General features: G+C 41.2%; 2 protein-coding genes across 4 annotated transcripts; one reads left to right on the top strand and one right to left on the bottom strand.

Moving 5' to 3' along the window:
* LOC148854451 (protein Asterix-like) lies at positions 1-6,493 on the bottom strand. 2 transcript variants are annotated; one of them, XM_088941667.1, is made up of 3 exons: positions 6,091-6,493; positions 4,600-4,700; positions 1-313 (listed from the first exon to the last, which is right to left on the bottom strand). In XM_088941667.1, the coding sequence occupies exons 1-3, from the start codon at positions 6,241-6,243 to the stop codon at positions 250-252; spliced, it is 318 nt and encodes a 105-aa protein (XP_088797793.1). In that variant the 5' UTR covers positions 6,244-6,493; the 3' UTR covers positions 1-249. The 2 variants fall into 2 exon arrangements, with proteins under 2 accessions (XP_088797793.1, XP_088797794.1); XM_088941668.1 differs by having other exon boundaries at positions 1-2,675; positions 6,091-6,404.
* A 14,350-nt stretch (positions 6,494-20,843) lies between these two features.
* LOC148854452 (Tetratricopeptide repeat (TPR)-like superfamily protein) lies at positions 20,844-26,191 on the top strand. 2 transcript variants are annotated; one of them, XM_088985605.1, is made up of 7 exons: positions 20,844-21,667; positions 22,821-23,043; positions 23,167-23,649; positions 24,332-24,538; positions 24,636-24,773; positions 24,870-25,058; positions 25,838-26,191. In XM_088985605.1, exons 1-6 carry the CDS (start codon positions 21,075-21,077, stop codon positions 25,053-25,055), a joined length of 1,830 nt encoding a protein of 609 aa, XP_088841731.1. In that variant the 5' UTR covers positions 20,844-21,074; the 3' UTR covers positions 25,056-25,058; positions 25,838-26,191. The 2 variants fall into 2 exon arrangements, with proteins under 2 accessions (XP_088841731.1, XP_088841732.1); XM_088985606.1 differs by lacking the exon at positions 25,838-26,191 and adding an exon at positions 25,300-25,521.
* The last annotated feature ends 233 nt before the right edge of the window (positions 26,192-26,424 follow it).

Here is a 26,424-nt window from a genome sequence, read left to right on the forward strand (position 1 = left end):
TTGACCTCTCAGAAAGCTAAATAAAACAGATGAATGTTCATAAGGTATATACATATCAACAGATTGGGTAATTCAATTACCCAAAAATCCAACATGGTATGTACACTTTTACTTCTGTCAACGTTCAAAATGTACAATTTGTTGTTGATCCAAAGAAGCTGGTTATAGACTCAATATACTACTTAGAAGAATGTGGTCCTTGTTGACACTGATACAATTTGCTCAAAACATCACTGACCCAAGGAAATTTTAACCTTGTTTGGTAGGTCGAGTAGGTCCTAAGTAGTTTGTCACCAGCCCCATAATAGCAAACCTAGCAGAGTTCAATATTTACAAACAAAAATCAGCATGAACCTTAACAAGTAATAAGCACCAACCAACCAATAAAAATATGTTGCATAATGCAATCATGTTGTTGAACATTTAACCTTACAAGATAAAATGCTTACAAAAGAAAATTTTGAGATTCAAAAACTTTTTCAAGGGAACTTGCATGTGTGACAAGAGAATAATTTGAATATTGCCATTAACAAAATGAAACTGTTACTTTGCATGACAATAGGAAAATTTTGTTAAAAATGGAGAATTTTGAGGTTGCATACAAGCAGGGACACACATGTCTAGATTTTCCATGTGAAGCAAGAGTGCAATTACATCATTGGTGTCATTTGCAACTGAAATTTAAGTTGGCACCTAATACAAAATGTAGAACTTTGGTGAATTCTACTTTGTTTTCTCTGATAAACTATAAACCTAAAAAAGTGAGCCATATAACATTTCACACATGCAGTCAGTACTCAATAGCACCCCAAGTTTAATGGATCTCACCTATGAACCGTTGTATGCCATATGTAAGCATTTAAACTATTATTTATTTATTTATTTTTTATCAGCAACACAAAATCGATTCATTAGATTAAAAAATAGAGATACATCAAAGAGTTGTGGGCACAAAAACAAAGCCCACCCAGAAACTATTAACTATTTACAGAATTGCCCAGAACATTGATTGTCTTTGAGTTCCTTGTTTTGCCAGACCATCAGCAAAACTGTTTGCAGACTTCCTAATCCATCTTATTTGGATCATCGTATCTTTAGAAATCTGCTTGAATCTCCTGAATTCATTCCTTAACTTCCATATGATTCCTTCCCCTTTTTTCAACCAACCCACAACTACTTTTGAATCACCTTCAATAATCAGCTTAGTAATCCCTATTTCTTTAGCTTTCTCTACTCCATAGACTGCTGCCAATAATTCTGATCTCACCACATCTCCATGCTGAATAGGACCTGAGTACAAAGCTAGAATGTTTCCATTTTCTTCCCTAATTCCCTAATTATGACTAATCCAATATGAATACAAATTACATGGTTCTTAACAGAGAACAATGGAGGAGCAGAATTCATCTATCCAGCCTCTGCTGGTTGGGAGGGTTGAGTTGGGTTTACAGTTTCCTACAATTTATGCTTCCAGCAGAATTAAGCATAATACGTCTTTTCAGATCAACTCAGTTCCATGTCTAATTCTTACATAAATGTCTACATCAATTCACAGTTTGTTATGCAATAACAGTTTTCCTGGACGATATGAAGAACTGTGGTGAATTTTTTTACATACCAAAAGACTCATAGTTATCTCCTGAATGATAACAAGGTAAGCTATGAATAAGGCAACCATTAGAGAAACCAGTAAATGAAGCATAAACTTGCAAAGAAGAATCCTCTAGCATGTTTCATTCTTGTAACATGCCCTGATTTGAACTCCCTCTTGTTATTAAGACCAACCACTAGTGCCCAACAGATTTTCCTATACCTAAGAATAAAAACACAGGATACTTTTCTTGTTAAACACGCAAGTGACCAAGGAGGGCTGCTTTGGTAATTTAGCATTCTATATAATTCTATTACCTAGTTTATCTAGTGAGATTTTATATGACATATCAGTTTTGAAAAAATTAGGGCAAAAAAACCTTAAGTCCCTAAAATGAACAACCATATACTGTGTTAGAGGCAGTTAAATTTACAGTTGAAAACCCACCAAAAAGTCCCCCTGTATGGACAATTAGTATACTAAACTTCAAATGATGATTGGTGCACAAACAGAAGCCACTCAAACTGATGAGGGCGGATTTGGCCCTCCAATGACATTATGACACCTGGAACCTCATGAGAATTAAGTGCTAACTAACCAAGCAGCTCGCCACCATGCAGCACTTACAGGCACCAGGCAGCTCGCCATCATGTAGCCTAGCACCTTACAGAGCCTGGCACTCACAGGCAGCTCACCACCATGCTGCCTGGCACCTTACGGGCAGCTCGTTTCCTAGTCAGACCGACCACCGCATGAAAACCCCGAGGAGCTCACCCCCCAGAGGGGAAAGGAGGGAGGAAAAACAGAAGAAGAAATAGGAGGAAATGAAGGGAGGCGAGAAAAGGGATGGTAACCCCTACTCTCTAGCTCTCTAACTCTCTGATATCATCTTTAAGCTCTCTACTGTGTCTAACTTAGCCATCGGAGTGTCCCCGCCGGGTAAGCCACCTCGAGTTCTCTGATTCAGCTCTTGTAGGCAACCAGTTCCCGCCGTCTACAAAGATGAGCAGATGATCTTCTGCAGGGAGCATTCGGGTTGCACTACGCCAGGGATTTCCGCTTCAGCCCCTGAGTCATCGGCCACCTGGGAGCAGACGGGATGACGAAGTACTTAGCCACAAAAAAATGATACGTGACCAGAAACGATACATCACAAACAATGTTATCAAGGCATTGCCAAGATGGGTAGGAGTTTGTCCCTCTGTTATTTATTTATTTGTTTATTTGGATGGAAGAGGAGATGTAACTGGACTCAATTCAGCCTTAACCACAACTGTTTGGGATCAGCTACACAAATCCTGTTCCACCATTTGCTCTATCAAGAGCCATAAATTATACAATATGAAGATTCTTGTGCAATGCACTTGATCACATCTTATAAATACTATTAAGTAATGTCTATTAAGTGTTCCACTACTAAGACCCCGAGATTAAACAGGAGGAGAAAACGAATAATAGGGAGGAATGCGATCCTTTTCTTTCTTTCTTTCTTTTCGCAATATGCAGTAGTTTCCATCATCATAATCTTGCTCAGTGATCAGTGAGAACAGAGGCTCAATTGTCCATCCCCTCATTCACTAGTCGGGATCTGATGCTCACACCATACACATGAGGCCCATCCACTCATGATTGGTTATGTTGCCTGTTATACACTGCTGAGCAAGCAGCAGATCTAAGCTCCCCATTCACTTTCTCTTTTGATCTCCCACACTCTCGTACTTCACAGATTCACCCCAATAGAAGTCAACAATGATTCAAGGAGGATTTATCTAATGCTTCAGCACTTATCCTTTCATTAATAACAAATTCATTTGATTTATTGTTTGAATTGTTTAAATTGTCGATTTGTTTAGTTTCATCAATTAATTTATTAGCTTGCTTACTAATTCATTTTTTTAATTGTTGAATTTGTTGTCAATTTTTTGTTTACTGTACCAGTAATTTATTTGTTGCCAATGTGGTATAACAGAATACTTATGAAGTGATCAAGTGCAAAAAATGGAATTTGGTAATTACTTATGAACTATTATGGTTAACGTTAGCTTCTATTATTTTTTTAATATACAAATAATAATAAAGTAGACAAAGATGGTTTAGTCATGTGCAGAAGGCCATCTGCAGCACCCATAAGGAGAAGCAATCTGTTGCAAGAAGGGCTAGGGCAGACCAAAAAGGAAATAGGTTGAAGTAGCAAGAAATGATTTGAGCACTTAAAACTTAACAATGGATATGGCACTGAACAGAACAGAATGACAAAACAAGACTCAGGAAGCCAACTCCATATAGTTGGGATAAGGCTTAGATGATGGTGATACAAATAACAATCAACTGGAACTTGCTCCATTTCAACACGGAACATATCCTGTAAATTATATGTCTTATTTGCCTTAAGCATAGGTGACAAGGCACTACCTTATTGCCTTACCGTGCTCATCTCAGTTCTCAGGCTTCCCTAGGCTGCCCACTTACATTTATAACCATGTGCTATAACAACCAAGGTTCTAAATATCGATACAGGCCGATACACCGCGTATCAGCATGTATCGGTGCTTTTCTTATGTTTTATTTTTTTTTTCAAAACTGGTTCATAGGGGTCGATTTAAGCCCCAGCTACCCTCTGAACCATGGCCTGACTCGATACAATCCCTGTAGAGGCATATCAGGAAGGCCCCAATACAACTGGCCAATACAGGCCGATACGTAACGATATTTTGAACCTTAATAACAACAACAAGTGAAGAAATATAATCACTCAACCATTTTATAAACAACTAATGAAGAAACAAGGAAACTCTAAGCAAATAAGTAGAACATTTTCAAACTAATCTAGAATCAGAACGATTGTCCTAGTACATTTCCGGTTTCCAATCTATCAAAGAATATTTCTAAGTTCTAACAGAAAACTATATTTAAAAAAAAAAAAAAAACACTGGGAAACTAAAGATAAATGATAGCAATAAATATATAATTACAATCAACCATTCTCTAGGAAGAGTTCTTCTACTTACATCATGGCCATAGATATCTGTTTGAGATCATTTTCAATATTCTTCATGTTTGCAAGCGACTGGGCACAGAGTATTATGGCAAGCCACGAACTAAGCTTATACTGTCAAAAGGGAAAAAATAAGAAAAGAAAATGAAGTAAATCCTTTCAAAGGGATGTGTGTGTGTGGAGAGAGAGAGAGTCTTCTGAATCAATCATGTACAAGTAAAAGAATCATGCTAGGGAAGGGAATGAAAATAATAATTTAGGATCCATTTGGTTCACAGTTAGATGGAATGAAATTTCATTCCCAAGGGAGCAGGGAATGGCCATTCCCTCAAATGGGGGAATGCCATTCCAGCAGGTATGAGAATGGAATTCCAATTCCGCTCAACCAAACAATTGGAATTTGAATAGCCCATTCCGATTCTAATTTCGGACCTCTATTCCCGCAAACCAAACGGGGCCTTATTCACCATGCTTCACAAGTACATGCTTGCAAAAACCAGACACAATGAGCTACATTCAGCAACCAACCTACATAGATGCAAAAATGATTAAAAACTACAATTAAATTTAACCATGAACTTCTAAAGGCCATTTACCCAAAAAAAAAAAGAAAACGACTTCTAAAGGTCCAAACCAAGGTTTTTAAACCAAACCGGACAATAAACAGTTCAGGGGTTCGGTTCCCGGGTAGAACAGATGGCCCTTTCTGAAAAAAAAAAAAAGGCAAAAAATCATTGAACAGTTTGAACGATTTAACTGCCCGGGTCAACAATTTACTGACCAAATCAACTGTTTTTGGCCAAAAGACAGTTCTGGGGTAAAACAGAACCATTCAGGTGACCGGTTCCCAGTTTTCCGGTCCGACTGTCCGGTCCCGTCCGGTTTTGAAAACCATGGTCCAAACCAGTTCATATTCTAATTAGTCTGCCTTCTGTTCCCGTGCCTTTAGACACATGGATAGCCCCTAAACAAAACTGCAACCGTAGTCAAACATAATTGCCTCAAAAGTTAAAACATGGATAATGAAATCGCAGAAACGGCATAATCGCAATTTCATATAAATTGATAACAGCAGTTCTTGATTTTCTAAATTTATCAGTTCTACACAAAAAAAAAAATGGAATTTGTTAATTACTTATGAACTACTATCATCAGTAAAAGAAATTAAGTTAAGCTAGCGGTATAGAGCATAATCATAGATCCATCAAATATTGATAGAATCTAATTAAACAAATCCAGACATAGAAAACATTCTAAAAATAGGACACCCAAGAAGAATATCCTCAATTATTCACGAACTCAAAACAGGGTTCGTGATTCACCAGAAACGTAAATCTCACTCGTTCATGAAGTAAAAAAGAATATCGTCACGAATCCACTTGATATCAAAGGCTGAAGATATCAGGACAGATATCCGTTCAAATTCAGTTCTTTTTCAACAGAAGACGAAAAGGGAACTGTTAATATTCATAGAGAGGTGGGCAATTGGAAACAGAAAACAGACCCTGAATATAAGGCCTAAAACGCCGAAGACGACGGCAATGAAGCCCGAGTAATCGATGGGCATGTCTTCTGGAGATATAACCGGGGGTACATATGGCTTCGCCGTTGAGGGTTGCCGCGGATCGTTGGCAGACGAGTTATTGTGCGATGACATCTCTCTGTCCTCTTTCTCCCTCTCCCGCCCACGAACACCAAGGGAAAGCTGGTAAACGCGGTGGCTCTTTTACCTCCCTACAGGCTTATAAATCTCACTACACAAGCCGTGATGGATTTATTCCATATTAATACCCTAGTGATAGTGCCAAGTTGGTATCTGAACTTCAAATCGCGTTACTACACTTAAATATCATATAAAAAGACTAAAATGTCTTCGCTTATTATTTAATTTTCTTATGATTTGTATCGGATCTTTAACCACCTCCTTGATTTTATAGCAACTCTTAGTAGTGTGGAGGACTTTCTCCTTTCCATCCTACACCTATTTAAAATACTTCTAAGCTTCCTTAAGCCGAAATTTTAATATCGTGAAAACCATAAACGATTTTTCGTCGGATAACGCTAGAATTTGACTTCCGCCTTTAAGAGGTTGGGTGATTTGGCCTGACCTAGTAATAGGGGGACACGTGGACAGACCTAACTGATAGAATGACAGTTCACTCTGTCGCATCAAGTCTGCAACGGACCAAGTTCGGATAACCGAACCACCTCGGGGCAAGTCCATCTCGAGACAAGTTCATCTTGGAACACGATCGCATCAGGACCACCTCGGTTCCAAGGCACTTCAGCATTTGTACTAGGTCAGATCCAAAGAGCACTAGTTCGGGTAATATTGACCGACCTCTGCATGACAACCCCAAAGATCTTGCTACCAGATTCCACGCTTTACGGGATCACGCCTCGTAACAGCTAGTCTTATCTCCTCCGACCGATTTGGGCGACAGTTATAAGCCTTATCGGTTAGCAGCGTTATATCCTGTTAACACGGAAACGGACCTCATCATAGCAAAGATTCTCGAAACCACTCCGAAAAACCCGTGAGGACTCCAGTATATAAAGACCCCAGCCCTCTAGGGGTGAAGGTATGTGTAATATCTGCTCACTAGCTCTCTTGCTTTCTAAGCTACCATCAGCTCACAAGTTACTGACTTAAGCATCGGAGTGACCTCGCCGGATAAGCACCCCGGATTCTCTGATTCCCCTTTTGCAAATTAGTCAAGCCCATCGTCTACTGGAAGCCAAATCATCACCAGCTAGGAGCAATCGAGTTGCATCGCATCACAAATGAACAGTGACCGAAGCTCCCAAAAGGTTGCTAGAAAATTCGTTGACGGAAAATAGACGGGAAAAGTCTGAGAAAAAATCGGTGGATCGATTTTCCATATTTTTTGTTTTTGTTTTTTATTTTTCTCTTTATGGAATTCTAAATTGTCAATATTTCTATGACGAGTGTCTTCCAGGAACCACTGGACGACCGAGTAGGAACCAGTTCCAAGGTCACATATCCCATGTGCATTTCAATCGCCCAAACCGATTTATTGAAACTGTTGCTACTATGGGCCGAAGAGAGTGTATTATCATTGTTGGGAGGCGCTGAGTGGCTGGTTTTGGCGACGACCTCTATTTCAACTTCTACTTTGTCAGGAAGAGCCTTCTTTTTAAGTGCGGAGACGTGGGCCTCGGTTTTGGAGATAACCTGGCTCCGGAGTCGTCGGCCTTGGCTTCGGAGGGCTTCCCTTACTTGCCCTCCACCCAGGTGCCCATCCTAGGCAACAACAGTTCTGATGGAGCACAATCCGGTCGGTCTTAATTGTCAACAAACTCGCCTCTGAGCTGGAGCGTCGGGGAGCTTGAAACGAGAAAAATGAGAGAACTCCGAGGGGAACCCGGTGTGATAACTCCGAAGCTCAAGTCAGTAATCTCTCAAAGGCAAAGTGTAGACCAGATAGCGCAAAGTTTACATACCTTGTTCGCTGGGGGCAAGGGGCTCGGGTCGCCAAGCGAACTCGTACCGAGCTGCCCCCAGATGAGGAGCCTCAAGTTCTAGGCCGCACGCCAGAGGATCTGCCGAGGGAGCTCTAGGTGACTCCGCCGATGTATGAAACTACCGGGGGGCCTTACGCTGAGACTACTCATACGGGTGCTCCTGCATACTCCAGTGCTCTTGCTCACTCTGGGTCCGCTCATATGCGAGCTGGGCCCTCGGGCTCGGGAGATCAAGAGGAGTTCAGGAGCGTGTTGACGCCGAACTATGCTCTTCAGAAGAGTAGGGAGGCTACTCTCCGAGGAGATCGTAGCGTGGACCAATCTTCCTTTGAACCAGGTCGCCTGCCACGCCGTAACACATGCTATGGTGGTAAGTCTGATTTCGTTTGCCTTTTTCATTTTCTATCGCTTTTGCTGTCATTGCTCATTTGTTTCTTTTGGTAGGTGAATTCTTCAATTCATGCCTTAGCAGCCCAAGTGGAGAGGAGCTCGCGACAGGCGCGAGCTGCTGAGGCTGCCGCCCATGCTGCTGAAGAGGCTTTCCGTGTTGCAGAGGCGGCCACTTATGCTGCCGAAGAGGCTGCTCGCATCGCAATGGCCAGGCAGGCGAGGTCTCAGCGTGATGCCGAGGCCATGGGGGTCGTTGTCAAGCACATGGCGGACTTGAAGTTGGATTTGCAGCATCAAGTCGAATATCTTCAGGATGACATCAGGGAGAAAACGCAAATTTTTTCCTAAGGCATTGAAGATGCCAAGAAGAAGGTCGTTGAAGACTACATTGCCTCTCCGCGTTTTGACGATCTGATGGTGGATTCTTACAGAAGGGGGTTCAAGCTGAGCCGGTGGATGATCCGGAACACGTACCCTGACTTCGATGTTAGTGCCATATCCACTTTGCGTATAACTCAGGAGATGGCCAATGCTGCTGATGGCGAGCTGGACTCTGAAGGAGAGGCAGGGCATTCGGGTGTTGTTGAAGTGCCTTCTGATGGCGAAGAAGTAGCTCCGGGCATGTAAAGATAATCTTTTTTTTTTTTGAAGTGCCTTCTGATGGCCAATGTACTCCTGTTTCTTGCAACGGAATAGATAAATCTTTTTGCCCGTGTTCCTTTTTCCCGAACTGATTCTTTGTCGAACTGATAATATGCCACTTGTCCGGGTTATTGTACTTCCGCGACCTGCTTTGCCGCGAAGGCTTTTTCAACGAACTGATTTTTTGCCGAGCTGATAATATGCCCGACTTTTCTTTGCTTGTTTACGTCGAGGTTCCTCTTGGCTCTGCATCGTGGCCCATAGGACCTTATAGCGGTTTCGTCCACTTCGCTTGGCGGTTTATAGGTAGTATCGCCTCAAGTTCACGATGTTCCACGCTCGAGGTACTAGTTTGCCTTCCAAGGTTTCGAGCTCGTATACCCCCCCGAGCGCTCTCTTTACTTTATAGGGCCCTTCCCAGTTTGGTCCAAGTTTGCCCACGCCGGGTTCGGGCACCATAATCTTACGAAGGACCAGGTCGCCGACTCGGAAGCTTCGTCGCTTTACTCTAGCATTGTAGTAGCGAGCTACCTGTTGCTGGTAGGCCGCTGTCCAGATGTGTGCGAGGTCCCTTACCTCGTCTAGTAGGTCAAGGTTGGTACGTAACTCATCTCCGTTTGTCTGATCGCCGTATGTTTCTAGTCACAATGTTGGTACTTCGATTTCCGCCGGGATAACTGCTTTAGTGCCGTAGGTGAGGTTGAAGGGGGTTTCTCCCGTGGCAGTTTTTTCTGTAGTTTGGTGAGCCCACAAGACACTTGGTAGCTCTTCGGCCCACAGTCCCTTAGCATGATCAAAACGTGCTTTCAGTCCGTGCAGGATGGCTCTGTTCATTACTTCCGTCTGACCATTTGCCTGCGAGTGCGCGACTGATGTGAAGTTTTGCCGAATCCCTATGTTCTAGCACCACTCTTGGAACTTGATATCCTCGAACTGCTTGCCGTTGTCGGAAATTAGTATCTGAGGTAACCCGAAACGATATATTATGTTCTTCCAAAAGAAGTTTTGTATGTTTCGGGCCGTAACAGTTGCCAGAGGTTTGGTTTCTATCCACTTCGTGAAGTAATCTACTGCAACAACTAAGAATTTTCTTTCGTCTGTTGCTGGCGGAAATGGCCCCAGGAGGTCGATGCCCCATTGTGCAAAGGGCCACGGGCTGGCGAGGTATTTTAGGTCGAAAGTAGGCTGATGGTGGATATTGGCGTGTTTCTGTCACTTGTCACATTTTCTGACGAGTTCGACAGCTTCTGCCTTCATCGTTGGCTAGTAGTATCCTTGTCAAAGTGCTTTTTGGGCGAGTGCTCTGCCCCCCAAGTGTCCGCCGCACAGGCCTTCGTGAGTGTCGCGGAGTACGAACTCGGCTTCGGCAGGTCACAGGCAACGCAAGTAGGGGAGCGTGTAGGACCGTCGGTATAACCATTCGTCTATTATGACGTATTTGGCTGCTTGGCGCTGCACCCTCTTGGCCGCATTGCGTTATGCAGGGAGGGTTCCATCTATCAAGAAGCTCACAAGTGGGTCGATCCATCTCGGCTCTGCTTCGAGGACGGGAGCGACCTCCTCTACCCCCCCCCCCCCCGAGAATTCTAGGCCGAGGTAAATCCTCTATGTACACGGTTCTCATGTTGTTGTGACTTGTGCTGGCTAACCGGGACAGAGCGTCGGCCTCAGTGTTCTTTGACCTCGGGATTTTCCTGATGAAGTGTGACTGGAAGTTGAGCAGGGCCTCTTTTACTTTCGCCAAATATGTGATCATGGAGATCTTGCATGCTTCATACTCGCCCGTAACTTGGTTAACCACGAGCAGAGAATCGCTGCAGATGACCAAGTGCTTTGCCTTTACCTTTAGTGCTAGGTTCAGCCCGGCTAGCAGTGCTTCGTACTCTGCCTCATTGTTGGATGCCGCGAACTCAAAGCATAGTGCGTATTCTAATTTTGTGCCGCCCGGGCCGCATAAGACTATTCCAGCCCCGCTACCTTGCTGGTTCAAGGAACCATCCACGTGAAGGATCCAGGGCTCCTCATCCTAGTTCGCGTTTCGCCTAACCAGGAGAGGTGCCACACTGGATGCTACTTCACGGGGTTCAGACCTTATTGGCTCGGGAGCTCCGAGTTTGCCCGAACTGGGGACCTCAGGCTCGACCTGTAGGGCTTCGTGGCTGAAAGTGCACTCGACGATAAAATCTGCCAAAGCTTGGGCCTTAATTGCGGTCCGGGGTTTGTACTGGAGATCGTACTCGCTGAGTTCGATGGCCCATTTCGTCAGCCTACCGGAGACCTCGGGCTTCAGCAAAACTTGTCTTAGGGGTTTGTCGGTTAAGACAACGACGGTGTGAGCTTGGAAGTACGGGCGGAGTTTCCGAGTTGATACCACTAGTGCGAAGGCAATTTTTTCTATCTGCGGGTACCTTGTTTCTGCTCCCTACAGAATTTTACTAACATAATAGATGGGCCGCTGGACCCGATCTACTTGTTTTACTAATACCAAACTGACCACTTCGTCACTCGCCGAGAGGTACATTTCTAAGACCTTGCCCTCCTCGGGTTTGGCTAAGGTTGGTATGGTGGCGAGGTAAGTCTTTAGCTCGTCGAACGCAAGCTGGCAATCTCGGGTCCATTCAAACCCTTTGCCTTTGATTGCCTTGAAGAAAGGCAAGCAGCGGTCTGTCGACTTGGACATGAAGCGGCTCAGAGCGGCTATGCGGCCGTTTAGCCTTTGAACTTCTTTTACTTTCCGAGGTGGTCTCATATCAAGGATGACCTTTATTTTGTCCGGGTTGGCCTCAATGCCGCGCTGGTTGACAATGTACCCTAGGAACTTACCCGAGGTGACACCGAAGACACACTTGTTTGGGTTTAGTCTCATGTTATACTGACGCAGAATTTGGAAGACAGAATCCAAGTCTTTTATTAATTCTCGCGAAAACTGTGTTTTGACGACCATGTCGTCTACATAACATTCGATTTTCGTGCCAATTAAAGGCCGAAAAAGTTTATTTACAAGTCTTTGAAAGGTCACACCAGCATTCTTTAGCCCGAAGGGCATGACCTTGTAACAGTACAGGTCGAACTCGGTAATGAAGCTGGTTTTTTCTTGGTCGGACTTGTCCATCTTAATCTGGTTGTAGCCTGAGTAGGGGTCCAGGAAGCTAAGTAGCTCGTGTCCCGAGGTCGTGTCCACCAGAAGGTCAATTCAGGGTAGGAGAAGCAGTCTTTTGGGCAAGCTCGGTTCAGGTCGGTGTAGTCGACGCACATGCGCCACTTGCCGTTGGCTTTTTTCACCAGCACTGGGTTGGCTACCCAACTCGGGTAATGAACTTCCCTTATGAAGTCCGCTGCGAGGAGCTTTTCGACTTCTTCGTCGACCGCTTTCTAGCGCTCCGGGGCTAAGTTGCGTTTCTTCTGTCTAATGGGTCTGACTACAGGGTTAGTGTTAAGCTTGTGAGTTATAAGGCCGGGGTCAATATCGGGCATATCTGTCGTGGACCATGCAAAAATGTTTAAATTTTAGAGTAAGAAACTCACGAGTTCAGTTCACAATGGTTCATTGATGGAGGCACCGATCTGTAGTGTTCGCTCTAGTTCGAGATCGTCGGCTGCCTTGGTTTTTCCCTTCAGGGCGACAACATAGCATTTGCGGGACTCAAGTTGGTCGCCCCGCACTACCCCCACACCGAAGTCCGTGGGGAACTTCATTGCCAGATAATAGGTGGAGACCACTGCACGCAAAATATGCGTAATTGGTCACCCTATTATGGCGTTGTACGGGGAGGGGGTCGCGACCACCAGGAAATCGTGGTTGAGTCTTACCGCGCACGGCCATGTGCCGACTTCCACAAGTACTGTTATTTTTCCCAAGGGCCTGACTTCCTCTCCGCTGAAGCCTACCAGAGGAGTGTGAGCGGGTTTCAAATCGCTTTTCTGCAACTGCAACTGGTCGAATGCTGATTTGAATAGTATGTCCGCCGAACTGAGAGAATGGGGACGGTTTTTACCTCGCCCGAGCTCGTTTCTTCCTTGCCTCTGAACTCAGGTAGCACGCGGGTAGCAGTTCGGCGACTTCGCCGATGCCTTCTTTGATTGGGCCTGGTGCTGGCGCTGCTTGCCTCTGTGTTGCCGAGCTCGATGGGCCCGGATTGCTGGCCTACTACTAAGGCGCTGAAGCGATTCTCCGTGAGTGGGAACTTGGGCTTGGAGCACCAAGGTGACTTTGTTGGCAAGGTTCTTGACCCACCCGCGGGCTGCGAGGCTGGTGTGGTCTTTCTTGGCTTTCGGCCTAGGGAAAAGGCCTGACTGTTAGGAGGGTTCTGCGGTCGGAAAGCCTCTCCTTGGTGAGGTCGTCCACCTTGGGGGGAGGCCTTGACCGGCTTTGAAACAGGGTGCCGGGGGGGGGGGGGGGAGGAGCGGTTGGTTCAAGGGTAGCTGAGGGAATTGTTGTTGATAATGGTGTTGGGAGAGGTGGTGCAACACCTGGTGTTGCTGGAGTTGGTGCTGCTGGAATTGCTGCATTTGGGCCTGCATTGCCCGCATGCATTGCATCAGATCATCTATTTGGTTTTGGCGGGCTGCCAGTGGGACAACAGTTGGTTCCGCGAAGTTCGTTTTGATGGGGAGTGGGAGAGGTGCCACCGCGTGTGGCACATTCAAGCTTGGGATCCCATCCACTGAAAGGGGGATGGTGAACTGCCCAATGCACACCGCCGAAGCATGAAGTTGCTCTCTGGTAGTGGCTATTTCGGTTCCACGTCCGGCACTGCTGGAGGAGGCCATTTCAGTGTTGGAGTTTTTGAAAGAAGGGTAGGTAGAAGAGATTTAGAGGGAGGCTTTTAGAAGCTATCCCACAGACGGCGCCAATTGATGGAGCGCAATCCGGTCGGTCTTAGCTATCAACGAACTCGCCTCTGAGCTAGAGCGTCGGGGAGCCTGAAACGGGGAAAATGAGAGAACTCTGGGGGGAACCCGGTGTGATAACTCTGAAGCTCAAGTCAGTAATCTTTCAAAGGCAAAGTGTAGACCAGATGGCGCAAAGTTCACATACCTTGTTCGCTGGGGGCAAGGGGCTCTTATAATCACTTCGCGCACTCGCTCCGAGGCCCTTGTCAGGTCGGGTATGATTACCCTTACGTCTGTCAATTCGGCCGTCGTCCTTTCTACTGGGACAGAACCGTCACTGCCTAACCGTCTCTCTAACTGGAGATGGCGGTGTCAGGTGGCCGTTTAGAGTGCGGCTGTCAAGTGTCAGATCCCAAGCCAGTCAGGTGCGGCGTCCTTGGGAACGGACTTCCTCAGTGTCAGGCATAGTACGGTTTGTTTGGTTTTGGTGCCCTGAAGGTGTGGAGTGGTGAGCGAGGCAAAGTCTTGAGTTCGAAGTTATGTATAGGGCAGGTCAGTTCGGCGAGGTGTATCCCGAGCTGTTACCAGGTAGGTCGGTTTGGCGAGGTATGTCCCGAACTGTTGCAAGGCTGGTCAGTTCAGCAAGGTGTATCCCGAGCTGTTACCAGGTAGGTCAGTTCGACGAGGTATGTCCTGAACTGTGGCAAGGCAGGTCAGTTCGGCGAGGTATGTCCCGAACTGTGGCAAGGCAGGTCAGTTTGGCGAGGTATGTCCCGAACTGTTGCAAGGCAGGCCAGTGGATTTCTTTCCGGTTTGGGGCCAAGGGTGAGTTCGGGCCCCTAGTAGGGAGCTCGGTCCGCTAGTTTCTCCTCTTGGTGAAAACGCCTTAGGCTTGTTTTTGTGCCGAGTTGTTGCTTTTGCCACGTGTCGCATAACTATGAGGTCGGGCCAAATCATCCTTCATCAAGTTCCAATAAATCGGTTTGGGCGATTGGAATGTACCTGGGATATGTGACCTTGGAACTGGTTCCTACTCAGTTCGATAATCTCCGGTGGCTCCTGAAATACACCCATCAACAATGTCATGTTCTACGCCCCGTTGCTCTTTAAGACCATCGGGTTTGGATATGATGCATCTCTTATCTCGGCTGTCATTACTGGTTTGAATCTGTATAGTGAGACAGTATCATCATTATCATCGTAGCAATAACTCGTTCACTTTTAAGGTAGAAGAAAATGAATAGTATCTTCTTTCAAGGTAGAAGATAAATCTGTTCATGAGTCAGGTAACCCAACAGTCCGACTCGGCCCGCACCCCGGTCGGGCTTGGACATATAGTTAGGCCCACGGGCCTGACCTCTGGCCCAAAACACTAAGCCCGATTGTGTTTCGAGTCAGGCTCAGGATTTGTCAAATCCGATTAATTTATATAATATTTATTATAATATATATATATATTAATAATTTAATATATGCATTTTTTTATTTTTTCTTTATAATCTCTCTCTCTGTGTGTTCAGTTGCTTTAGCGATAGCAACAGCATGAGTTTTAGACTTCGGGCTCGGGCCCAAGCTTAGACTTCGACCTTTTTATGAGGGTCGCCCAAGTTGTAGGCCCAATGGTCGGGCCGAGCCCAAGCTCGAGCCTTAAAAAAATCTGTTAATAAAGAATGAAAGCCAGGCCTGGCCCATGAACAAGTCTAGTAGAAGATAATGAATAGTGTCTTCTTTTGAAGAATAATTTTGATATTTTCAAAAATTTTAAGTTGCACATGTTAAATAAATGCGATAGGGACTAAATTAATAGTATTTTGGAAGTTTAGGTATTATAGTAACACAATTTGAAGTTCAAGTACTAACTTGACACTACCACTAAAGTACAACGTACTAATATGGAATTTTCCCTCTTTTAAAAGAGTAAACTTTGTAATTAAATAGGGAAAATTCTCCATTATTACCCTATAATTTGAGCATAGTGTCATTTGAGCCATCAAACTTTAAAATGCAACAACTCAATACTGGAAATTTCAAAACATGCCAATGTAGTACTTGTTGTTAACCAACTATTAAGTGACATTTGAAAAAGACCCAAATGCCATTTGACTGTCATCTAATTCTCTTTATTAACAATCCAAATGTTGTAAAAATGAACAGTACCAAATCCTTATCTCTTCTATTCAAGAAAGTTGGGGTCACCAGAATACGTATGAGACATGACCCCAACTTTCTTGAATAGAAGAGGCAAGAATTTGGAACTATTCATTTTTTGTCAACATTTGGATGGTTGATAGAGAATTAAATGACACTTAAAAGGCAATTATGCATTTTCAAATGCCACTTAAGGGCTGGTTAATAAATTGGTTAACAATAAGTACTAGACTAACACATTTTGAAAGTTCGAGTATTGAATTGTTGCATTTTAAAGTTGAGGGACCAAAGTGGCACTACACCCAAAGTACAGGGTACTAATCATGAATTTTTCCTTGATTCAATTCATTGGATTGGATAATATAAAATTGAGATTTCTTTAGCACACGATATCATTTTAAAAATGATATAAAGATCATAAATTTTATGAATTTTTACTAATTTGATACTCATTTAAATTCCATTTAAAACAATTACATTTGAAAAAAATAAAAATTTTAAATTGAGGTGCCTTTAGCACTTCTCTTTGCAAAAAATAAGTATTAATCATATATTACATTCTTTTTGCATGAAAATCAAGGTATGTATGCGCTTTATATAGTATAAATAATACATTTCATTAATTTGAAATAATTAATTTTTTAAATTATTTAATAAAAATAAATCTAAGAATAATCATTGTTTGATTAAAACCGAAACTTTCAGTCTCAGTCTTTTCAGTTTAGTTATTTAACTTATTTTAGTTTTTGGATAATTCAATTTCGATATCATTTTTCAAGTTTAAATTTTTGGTTAACCAAAACAAACTGAATAATATGTAATATATATTAATTACATGGCCAGTCCCTAAACCTTAACAAAAGGATGAATGTTGCTTAATTTATGCTAGCAGTCAATCTAAAACTTTTTCCAAACTCTTACGAATGAGTAAATACGTTTTTTGCGACCTAGGTCGCATAACCCTCAATGAAATGTAAAACATGCCAATGCATTGTTTTCAAAACCAGACCGGACGATCTAATCAAAAAAATCGGGAACCGGTCAGGTGACTGGTTCTAGTTTTCCTTAAAATCGGATTTTTCATAAAAACCGTTGATTTTAGTTAATAAACCGCTGATTTGGGTGGTTAATTGTTCGAAAGATTTGACCGGTTTTCATTTTTTTATTTTCTTGTTAAAACGGACTAACCGTTCAAATCGAATGATTGAACTATTCGACTCGGTAACCAGACCCCTAACCTATTGGTTCTCGTAATTGGTTTTAAAAACCATGCGCCAATGTTCTAAATCAAACACCAATTAGTGTGATGTTTTTTTTTTTTTTTTCAAACACTGGCATGTTCACGTTTTACTGAGTGTCTACAGATTGTCCTGCACCTATAATTATAATTGTGTGTCTCCTCTAAACATGATCCTGATTTATACCTATAATTTAGCAATGGATATGGAACTGAATATAATGAAATATAAAAATGTTGCCCGTCAATGGCGTCAAATACATAAATGGTAATAATCAATTAAATAAAACTGAGCATTAAATGCAAGTACCCACACCCTCTCATTTTATTGAAATTATTTGTGATATATTTGAAACTTTATGTTTCGTTTAATTTATGATCAAAATTGGAATCAAAATTTTTCGGATTCTCATAATCTGTTTGGTTAAGACACGAATGGGAATGAAAATTGGAATAAGTAGGCAATGGAATTTCATTCCCAAAAGAGGAGTAAGGAATGGTCATTTCCTCATATGGGGGAATGTCATTCTAACAGAAATGGGAATGGGGTTTCGATTATGTTCAACCAAATAGTTGGAATCGAAATAGTCTATTCTGATTCTGATTTCAAACCTCTATTCCTATGAACCAAATGTAGTCTTAGCTCAGTTTAGAAGAGGAGTATAAATACGTAGAGTGCAAAACTTTATATTTTGTATGTATTTGCACTCTACCTATTTATATTTGTATTTGCATGGGTTCGTTTTTAAACAATTACATTTTTCAGGTAACGGCGAGGCATTTATTTTTTGTTTTAAAAAAGAAAACAAAATCTAAGGTTGCATTTGGATTAATTTTAGGATTTGAATTCCTTACCATACGGCCTCCAGGCCCTCTACCCTCCAAGCTGAAGCTTGTTGCTCTTGGATGTGGGTTCAATCGTGTGACTTTGGAAGTGCAACGGTGTAACGGGTAAACGTTAAGAGCATTTTTCTTCTCAAGGTATTTTGGACCTGGGATATACCTTTTTCTTTAGTTTGTAAATAGAAAGCTAAACTCCGGGGATGCTGGATAATATTGGTTGGTTTTGTTTTTTTTAATACAAAAAATTAACTGTTATGTCACCAAAAAATCAAAATACAAACTTTGTTTTTGTTTTCAAAAAACGAAGTTTGCTTTCAAAAACAAAACCATTCATGCATGTTATCGAACACTCCTGGCTTGCTTGATATGCCCAACCGTGCTTAATCATGAATCTGAATGAGTAATAAAATATTCCCTGATTATTTTTCCTATACAGTTTTTTATACATACCAGAAATACTTTGAATTCAACAAATAATTCACCAGGCTTCAAAAACAACCAACTCTCCATGTGTTATCTTTGTTGTATACCTCCAGAGATCTGTGTTGTTTTTGTTGTATACCTGTTTTGGATTGGACAGGCCCAACTAAGGGTGTCAATGGACCTGTTTTGAATTGGACTTCATCCAGATCAAAATCAATTTAGACGGGCCAACAAAACATATTGGATTGGACCAATTTAGTCAAGAATATTTATTAAATTGGATTAGACCTAGTCCGTTCATAACAAATTTTTATTAGATAGGGTTGGATTAAGCCAATATCTAGTCCATTGATATAAGATAAGAATATATGTGTCAATGAACCGGGTTTGAGTTGAAATCAATCTAAATCAAAATGAACTTGAACAGATTGGATGGTCCAGACATTGAATTGGACCGATCCAAATTGGTCCAAACCTTTTATTGGATCGGATTGGACATGGTCCATTTATAATGTATTCACATTGGATTGGATCAAATTGAACCAAATCCAGTCCAATTGACATCCCTAGGCCCAAACCAACCTAATTTGCAATTTTACAAGGGTTGGGCTTGGATTTTCAATCCTCAGGCTAGACCCAGGCCCAAAGTTTGGGCTCTTTTTTTTTTTCTTTTTTTTTTCAGGCTGGTAGCTAAATCCCAGCCCAACCTTATCCCAACCCAAGTCAGGCCTAACTATCTATATACACATATTTGTATACATACATGTATAATATATGCTTATTTTTTATTAAACCATATATACATGCATGGATATTTACATATATTTATATCGAAATTTAGTAAAGCCTGATTGACCAACCCAAGCCGAGCCCATCTTGAATGTATCAAATTTAGGAGTGAATTCAAATTGAGCCCAACTAAATATTAGACTATTTGAGCTTGACTCGACAGAAAATTATAGGGCTTGAACTTAATTTGAGTAGAAATGTTAGTTTAAGTTCAACTCAACTCAAAAATTCATATGTCTGAGCTTGAACCCAAGTTTTATTGGAATTTGGACTCGAATATCAGATTAACTCAGCACAAATCAAACTTTTGTTAAGCTGAGCTCAAATAGCTCAAAGAAAAAAAAAAAAAAAAAAAACTCGATTCATGTCTACCACTAATCAAATTTCAGTGCTGGCTAGGCTTGAATTGGGCAGTTTGGGCTTAATCTTGATTTTTCATAATATATCCTTATCTTAATAAAAGTGAGAGTACAACAATAAATTACTTATATATTAATAAATCAAGTGTTTTACTGTTTTAACTAAAATTATGTTACATATTATCTATCGAATTTGTTCATTTTACATATAAAATATAATAAAAATTAGGAAACCTTTATCTATCACAAAAAGTTAAATTTGATATCATGTTGGTAATTTGTATCTTTTATTTCAATTTACAACGCTCACCCTGGTATATTATTGATAAAATAAATAAATAATCGATTTAGATCTGAATTAATTGGAATTTGGAAACAAGAATATCCATAACAAATCCAGTTATCAATCGGGACAACCCATTGACAACACTACCCAACTCGCATGAATGCTAAAAAAAGAGAAGACTTAAGCAATCTTATTTTAATTCATATAATCAAAGGGTGGAGAATTTGTCAAATGTCCAATCGCAGATAATATCTATTAATAATGTTCAAATCAATCTCTCACTCATAATCCAATGAGACCCATTAAATGGAATTCAGATCTGCGCTCCACAACGTCTTACAGCACATTTCTACTGTGTATTAAAAAATATCTTTCGATGATAGTATAAAAAATGATGATATTATCATTGGAAGATGTTCCCAATACACGGTAAAGATGTGCTGTATAACCTAATGAGGCGCAGATGTAAACCTAATGGTGGTCCCTGGCTTTTGAATGTTGAACCATGGGATTTTATTTATTTATTTTGGTAATTGATGGCAGCAAATTATGGGCGCACAGTTCCGGACCCATATATGAGAGTTCTCATAAAGGTGATGCTAGAGTTGTTCGATTGGAATCGTTTGGAACAGAGTGGGGACCATTATTAAAACCCCAAGGCCAATCACCAAAGTCCAAAGATAACAGCGTGCATTTCCCATACCGGTCATGGGGAGATGTTTTCTCTACACGGTTGGGATGTTCTGTAGGGCGCGTGTGGGGCGCTGATGTGAATTCTTGCAAAATGACCAAGATATCCTTTCTTATGTAGACGGTAGACCGAGAGCACCTGACCATGAGATGAGATAGCACTGAAACTAACGAAGGCTGTCTGCCCGTGCCCGGAAACCCTAACCAGTTCAGAGTTCACCTCAACCAAAACAACAAGGACGATGAACTGAACCCTAATCTTGCAATACCATCCCTGTTTGATTGTCACGTCCAATTCTCATGAAAGCTCCGCATCAGACTCAGGGATAGATTGACAGACAAAGTTGAGCTTGTCGTCGACAATGGCGATGCTGTTTAGAAGCAGGACCTTCGTTAAAACCCTAATTCCTAACTCCTTCAGAACGATCTCCACCTTCACCTTCCTCTGCCAGGAACCTCAACTTGCAGAACCCTCAATCCCGGATTCGACTCCATTGCCTCCAAACCCCTCATCAGGCAGCCCCATGTACCAGCAGAACTGGAGGAACCCCATACAAACTCCTTTACCGGGTCAATCACTCGTCCCTCTTGGCTTCCTTCATCAAACACCGTCTGCGAAGATTCAATCTTTATCTCGGACGCTCGATGTTCAGAGCCTCATGAACGTTTTTGCTGATTGGATGACTTCACGGCGATGGGCTGACATGAAACAATTGTTTGAGTTCTGGATAAAGTCTCTCGACAAGAATGGAAAGCCGAACAGGCCCGACGTTAACTTGTACAATCACTACTTGAGGGCGAACTTGGAAAATGGTGCAACTGCAGGGGAGCTCCTTGATCTGGTGGCACAAATGGAAGATTATATGATTACACCGAACACAGCATCGTTTAATCTGGTATTGAAGGCTATGTATCAAGCGAAGGAGACTGAGGCAGCAGAGAAATTGCTTGAACGGTATGAACTATGCAATGAATCTTTTTCTGGTATTTTATTCTACTTGAACTTTTGTTATTTCTGTTCTCACTTCTCACCACTAAATGCATGTTGCGTATGTTATTTACTAAATACTACTAAAAATGGTGCTTTTTTAATGACATGATTAGCCTTCTGGCTTTTTACCAGATTCATTTTCTTCTCTAGACTGGACAACGGAATGCCCTGTTTAATTCCCTGTTGTTTTAAGCTATATTTCCTTTAAAATGTCTGATCTCGTTCAGAACTGATTAGTTATACTTGTCTTTAGGCTTGTTGGTCATATTGCGACCTTGAATTAATCTAGCATACGTTTGTCTTTGGTTCTTCCCACTTGTATTACTGAGGTCATCTATGTGAATCATTGTCAATGTTTCAGACTCGTCTAATAGGTCTATTGCCTACTTTCGAACATTGTCTGGTCATTATTTATCAAATTAAAAAAAAAAAAAAATTGTCTGGCCATTTGCCTAATTCCCACAGGCAATGCCTTGCCCTCTTTTCTTTGTGTTGGTCTTGGATAGTTATTCATTCATAATGTTGGGTTGGATTTAATTGCTGTATAGGGTTAATTGGAGATGCAAAAATTTTATTTGAAATGTTAGGTCCCTGTATTCCAGATTGAATATATATATTTTTATTGCACACTAAGGTCAGTAAACAGTAGTCATCTCTTTATTGGACAGTGGAGTTCAGAGAGATGGACCTTTTCTAGGCCTTCTAATTTGTTGCAGGCTTGCAGTGTACTTTCACACATCAACATATATAGAAAAGAGAAATTTCTATAGAACATTACCAATCAGACTTGTCTAATTGGTCTATTGCCTACCTTCGAACATTATCTGGTCATTTGTCTAATTCCCACAGGCAAGGCCTTGCAGAACAGTTAAGGTTGAAGGGCTTCTTCCTACCACTGCACTTGATTTGGTTATTATTATTTCATGTGTTTTTTCTTGCCTTTGCTTGTGTCCATTGTTTTTCTTCATTACAAGGACAGAGTTCTTTGTTGTTAACCCATACTAATATTGATTGCTTTTGTCACATTAATCTTGAAACAGTGAGACATTATTTTTAAGATCATATATGTTAGAATGTGCATTCTTGCCTTATGATGAATGGATTTTATTGATATCAGGATGCTGCAGACAGGAAAAGAGTCTCTGCCAGATGAAGAAACATACGAATTGGTTACTGGAATGTTGTTTTCAGAGAATCAGATAGATGCTGCCCTAAAATATATAGATATGACTCTAAAATCTGGCTACATGGTATCAATGAGGGTATTTACTGAATGTGTGCGGAGTTGTGGTAATGCAGGAAGGTTGGATACCCTCGCATCCATCATTGAGAGGTGCAAGGTACACTATAGAGTTGCTAATCATTATTATTATTTTTTATTTTATATGTCTGCTTGCTTTTGTATGTTCTTCTTTTTTGGGTTAGTTTCTCCCTTCCATTAATTATCAATTGTTAATGATCAGGCAATGGATCAAAATAAAGCTCTTTGTCCTAGCTGGAACATGTGTAATTACCTTGTGGATGTTGCAATGCAAGCAGATAACAGCAAATTGGCTTTTTATGCTTTGGAGTTTCTAGCTAAATGGATTGCTCGTGGAGAGAATGCAAGGCCACCTGTTCTTCTCTCTGTTGATGAAGGAGTGGTTGTTTCAGCGTTAGGAACTGCCAGTAGGACCTATGATGCTACTCTTCTAGATGCATCATGGGCTATCCTACGGCGCTCATTGCGTCAAAAGAAGGCACCCAACCCAGAATCTTACCTTGGGAAGATATATGCACATGCATCTTTGGGAAATTTGCAGAAGGCTTTCAGTACTCTGCATGAATTTGAATCTGCTTATGGAAATTCTACTAAAGCTGCAGATCAGGATCTATTCTCTCCATTTACCTCTTTACATCCATTAGTTGTGGCATGCACCAAGAATGGTTTTGAGACCCTGGACTCAGTATGTGCTTGTCTATACTTTCTTCCTCACCTTACCTATAATTCTTTTTTTTAAGTTAAAATTGATTACTATCTGTACAAAGTTTTTGTTGTTGTTGTTGTTGTTGTTGTTGTTGTTGTTGTTGTTGTGCATTTAATAAGGAACTTAGTGTACTTTTTTGAAATCTTTTTGAGAATTAGGTTTAAGAATGGGATGATTTAGGTGTACTGCATGTTCAAGGTAAATTGCAATCCATGCCTTTTTTTCTGGTTGCAATGCCTTGGGAATTGCGCTTTGATTTTGGTTTCAGTTTTTGTGTGTGTCACCACAGGTATTAGACAATTGCCATGCAGTCAATTAGTAGTTATCCTTTTTAAATCAGTATTTAATACTTATCTCTTTATATATGGTGTTATAGAAGAAGCAAAGACAGTCCAATACTATAACTTGTCTACTTTGAGAATGTGCAATTTTCTTTTTCTCCTGTTGATACGAGTTAATCCACCTATAAAATATTTACATAATGAGTTTATGTTGTTATCTTTAAAACAGTCTTAGTGATACTGTCCTCTCTCTCTCTCTCTCTCACACACACACACACACACACACAGACATAAAAAAAAAAAAAAGAAAAAGAAGAGTAGAAGGTTTTTTTTTTCTTCTTTCTTTTTTGCATATAGCTACTTACTGTTAAAATTGTCAGGTTTATTTCCAATTGGAGAATTTGAGCCGTGCAGATCCTCCTTACAAATCTGTTGCTGCTCTTAATTGTATAATATTGGGTTGTGCAAACATATGGGATATTGATCGAGCCTATCAGACTTTTGAGGCCATTGGCAGCATCTATGGCTTGACCCCTGATATCCATTCATATAATGCTTTGATGTATGCATTTGGAAAGCTCAAGAAGGTGGGAAATTTTTAATGCATTTTTGTTGTATTCAATACTCTCTCTCTCTCTCTCATACTTTTAGCTGAAACTGTAGAAGTGACCTTCATATTGGCAGACATTTGAAGCTTCAAGGGTGTTTGAGCACTTGACTAGCTTGGGTGTGAAATCAAATGCAACATCATATTCATTGCTGGTTGATGCTCATCTAATTAATCGGGATGCTAAGGCCGCTCTCTCTGTGATTGATGAGATGGTATTGTTCCTCTAGTTCATATGGAAGCTTGTGTATATATGGTTATATTGCACGGGTACTAACAAGCTAAAGTTTGGTGCTAAAATATCTGGGCAGGTGAATGCAGGTTTTGTACCATCCAAAGAGACATTGAAGAAGGTCAGAAGGCGATGTATGAGAGAATTTGATTATGAGAGTGATGACCAGGTGGAATCCCTGGCTAAGAAATTTAAGATTCGAATGGGTACAGAAAACCGCAGAGACATGCTGTTTAATCTTGAGTACAGCACTGACTACACCTAATAGGTAAATTCTTACATCAAAGAACATTTTCATCAGGACAGAAGTGTAACTATCCTTGTTAAAATATCTTGCATTGCATGAATGAAGATTCTTTTGACTTCTGAGGCAGCATTATTCAATTCTGCTTGGGCTGCAAATTATATTTCTGATGCTAAAGTGGCATTTTAACATTCTTTTTAACCCCTATATGGAAGTCTTCTGAATAGTTTTACAAGATAGTGATGCTTTGAGCAATGTTTATCAGACCAAGACCAGATCAGATGGACGAACTATTTGGATGTGAAACCAGCAGCAAAAATGTTTTTTTTGGATTACCTAGTTCTTAGAAATGTTAACTTGGTGGAACTTACCGGATACGTGTTAATTTGTTAATAGGTATTATAACCTATAGTATTTTATTGTTTCAAGTTTAGTTTGATGTAAAATGGCTTTAAAAGATAATCTGGAAGAGAGGAATCATTTGCTATTTTTTATGCTTTTGGATGATTGGACCATTAGACCCATGACCCAGTGACCAAAACAGTTTCACATCCAGTCTGAATGTGACAAAGTTGCTTAAATTGTTTCTCTGATCGCTGTTTTGGCTTTAGAGATCTTGCCTGTATTTTTTCACATCCTTGTGCTTGTCCCACATGTACGCACAAACTGGAGAACTGATTTCCTTCCTCTATGGATTCTTCTATATGGGATTCCTAACTTTGCTATTTCCAGTAATTGTTTGATCATCTGCAAAGATGCCAATTGCTTTCATTTACAAACTATGGTTGTCTATGCATTTGCAGTGGGTTATTTTGCCATGAGCTCGTCTTCTGTACTGGGACTTCTCAGACTGACGTTTCATTTGACCAATAAGTTTGCTGATCCTTCCTCCTGTTCTCCCGGAACTGCACATCCCTGCTTGTAAATTTTCGTTTGTACTTAATTTTGAGAGAGAGAGAGAGAGAGAGAGAGAGAGAGACCCAGAAGGAGGTATCCTAGGTTTGTAACCTCCTATTGCCATTATTTTCCGTCCTTTTGCTTCTCCATTCTTTTTAGGAATATTCGGAGGGAATTGGAGTGTTGGTTAGTTGTTATTGTCTACTGCCTAGAATTCCATAATCTCGAACTCCTAATGAAAGAAAAGGCCTTCGAAGAAATGCAGATAACTGTGTATGCATCTTTCATCTTACGAAGCTAGAATTGTAGAAAACAGCTTAATGTGGAACTAACTATTCCGGAGTGCCTTTCTTTGCGTAACAAGCACCGGACGGCCTACTATATGCCATGGGGATGGGCAATGGCATAGGAAAGCCAAGAAGGTAGTGCTTCAACAAGAGGAGATTCTGGTATGGGCTCTCACAGTTCAGAATCCAGATGAGATATAATATGT

Source organism: Nelumbo lutea, chromosome 4 (assembly GCF_056320005.1).
Source record: "Nelumbo lutea isolate HS-2025 chromosome 4, American lotus-T2T, whole genome shotgun sequence".
NCBI classification, from domain to species: Eukaryota; Viridiplantae; Streptophyta; class Magnoliopsida; order Proteales; family Nelumbonaceae; genus Nelumbo; species Nelumbo lutea.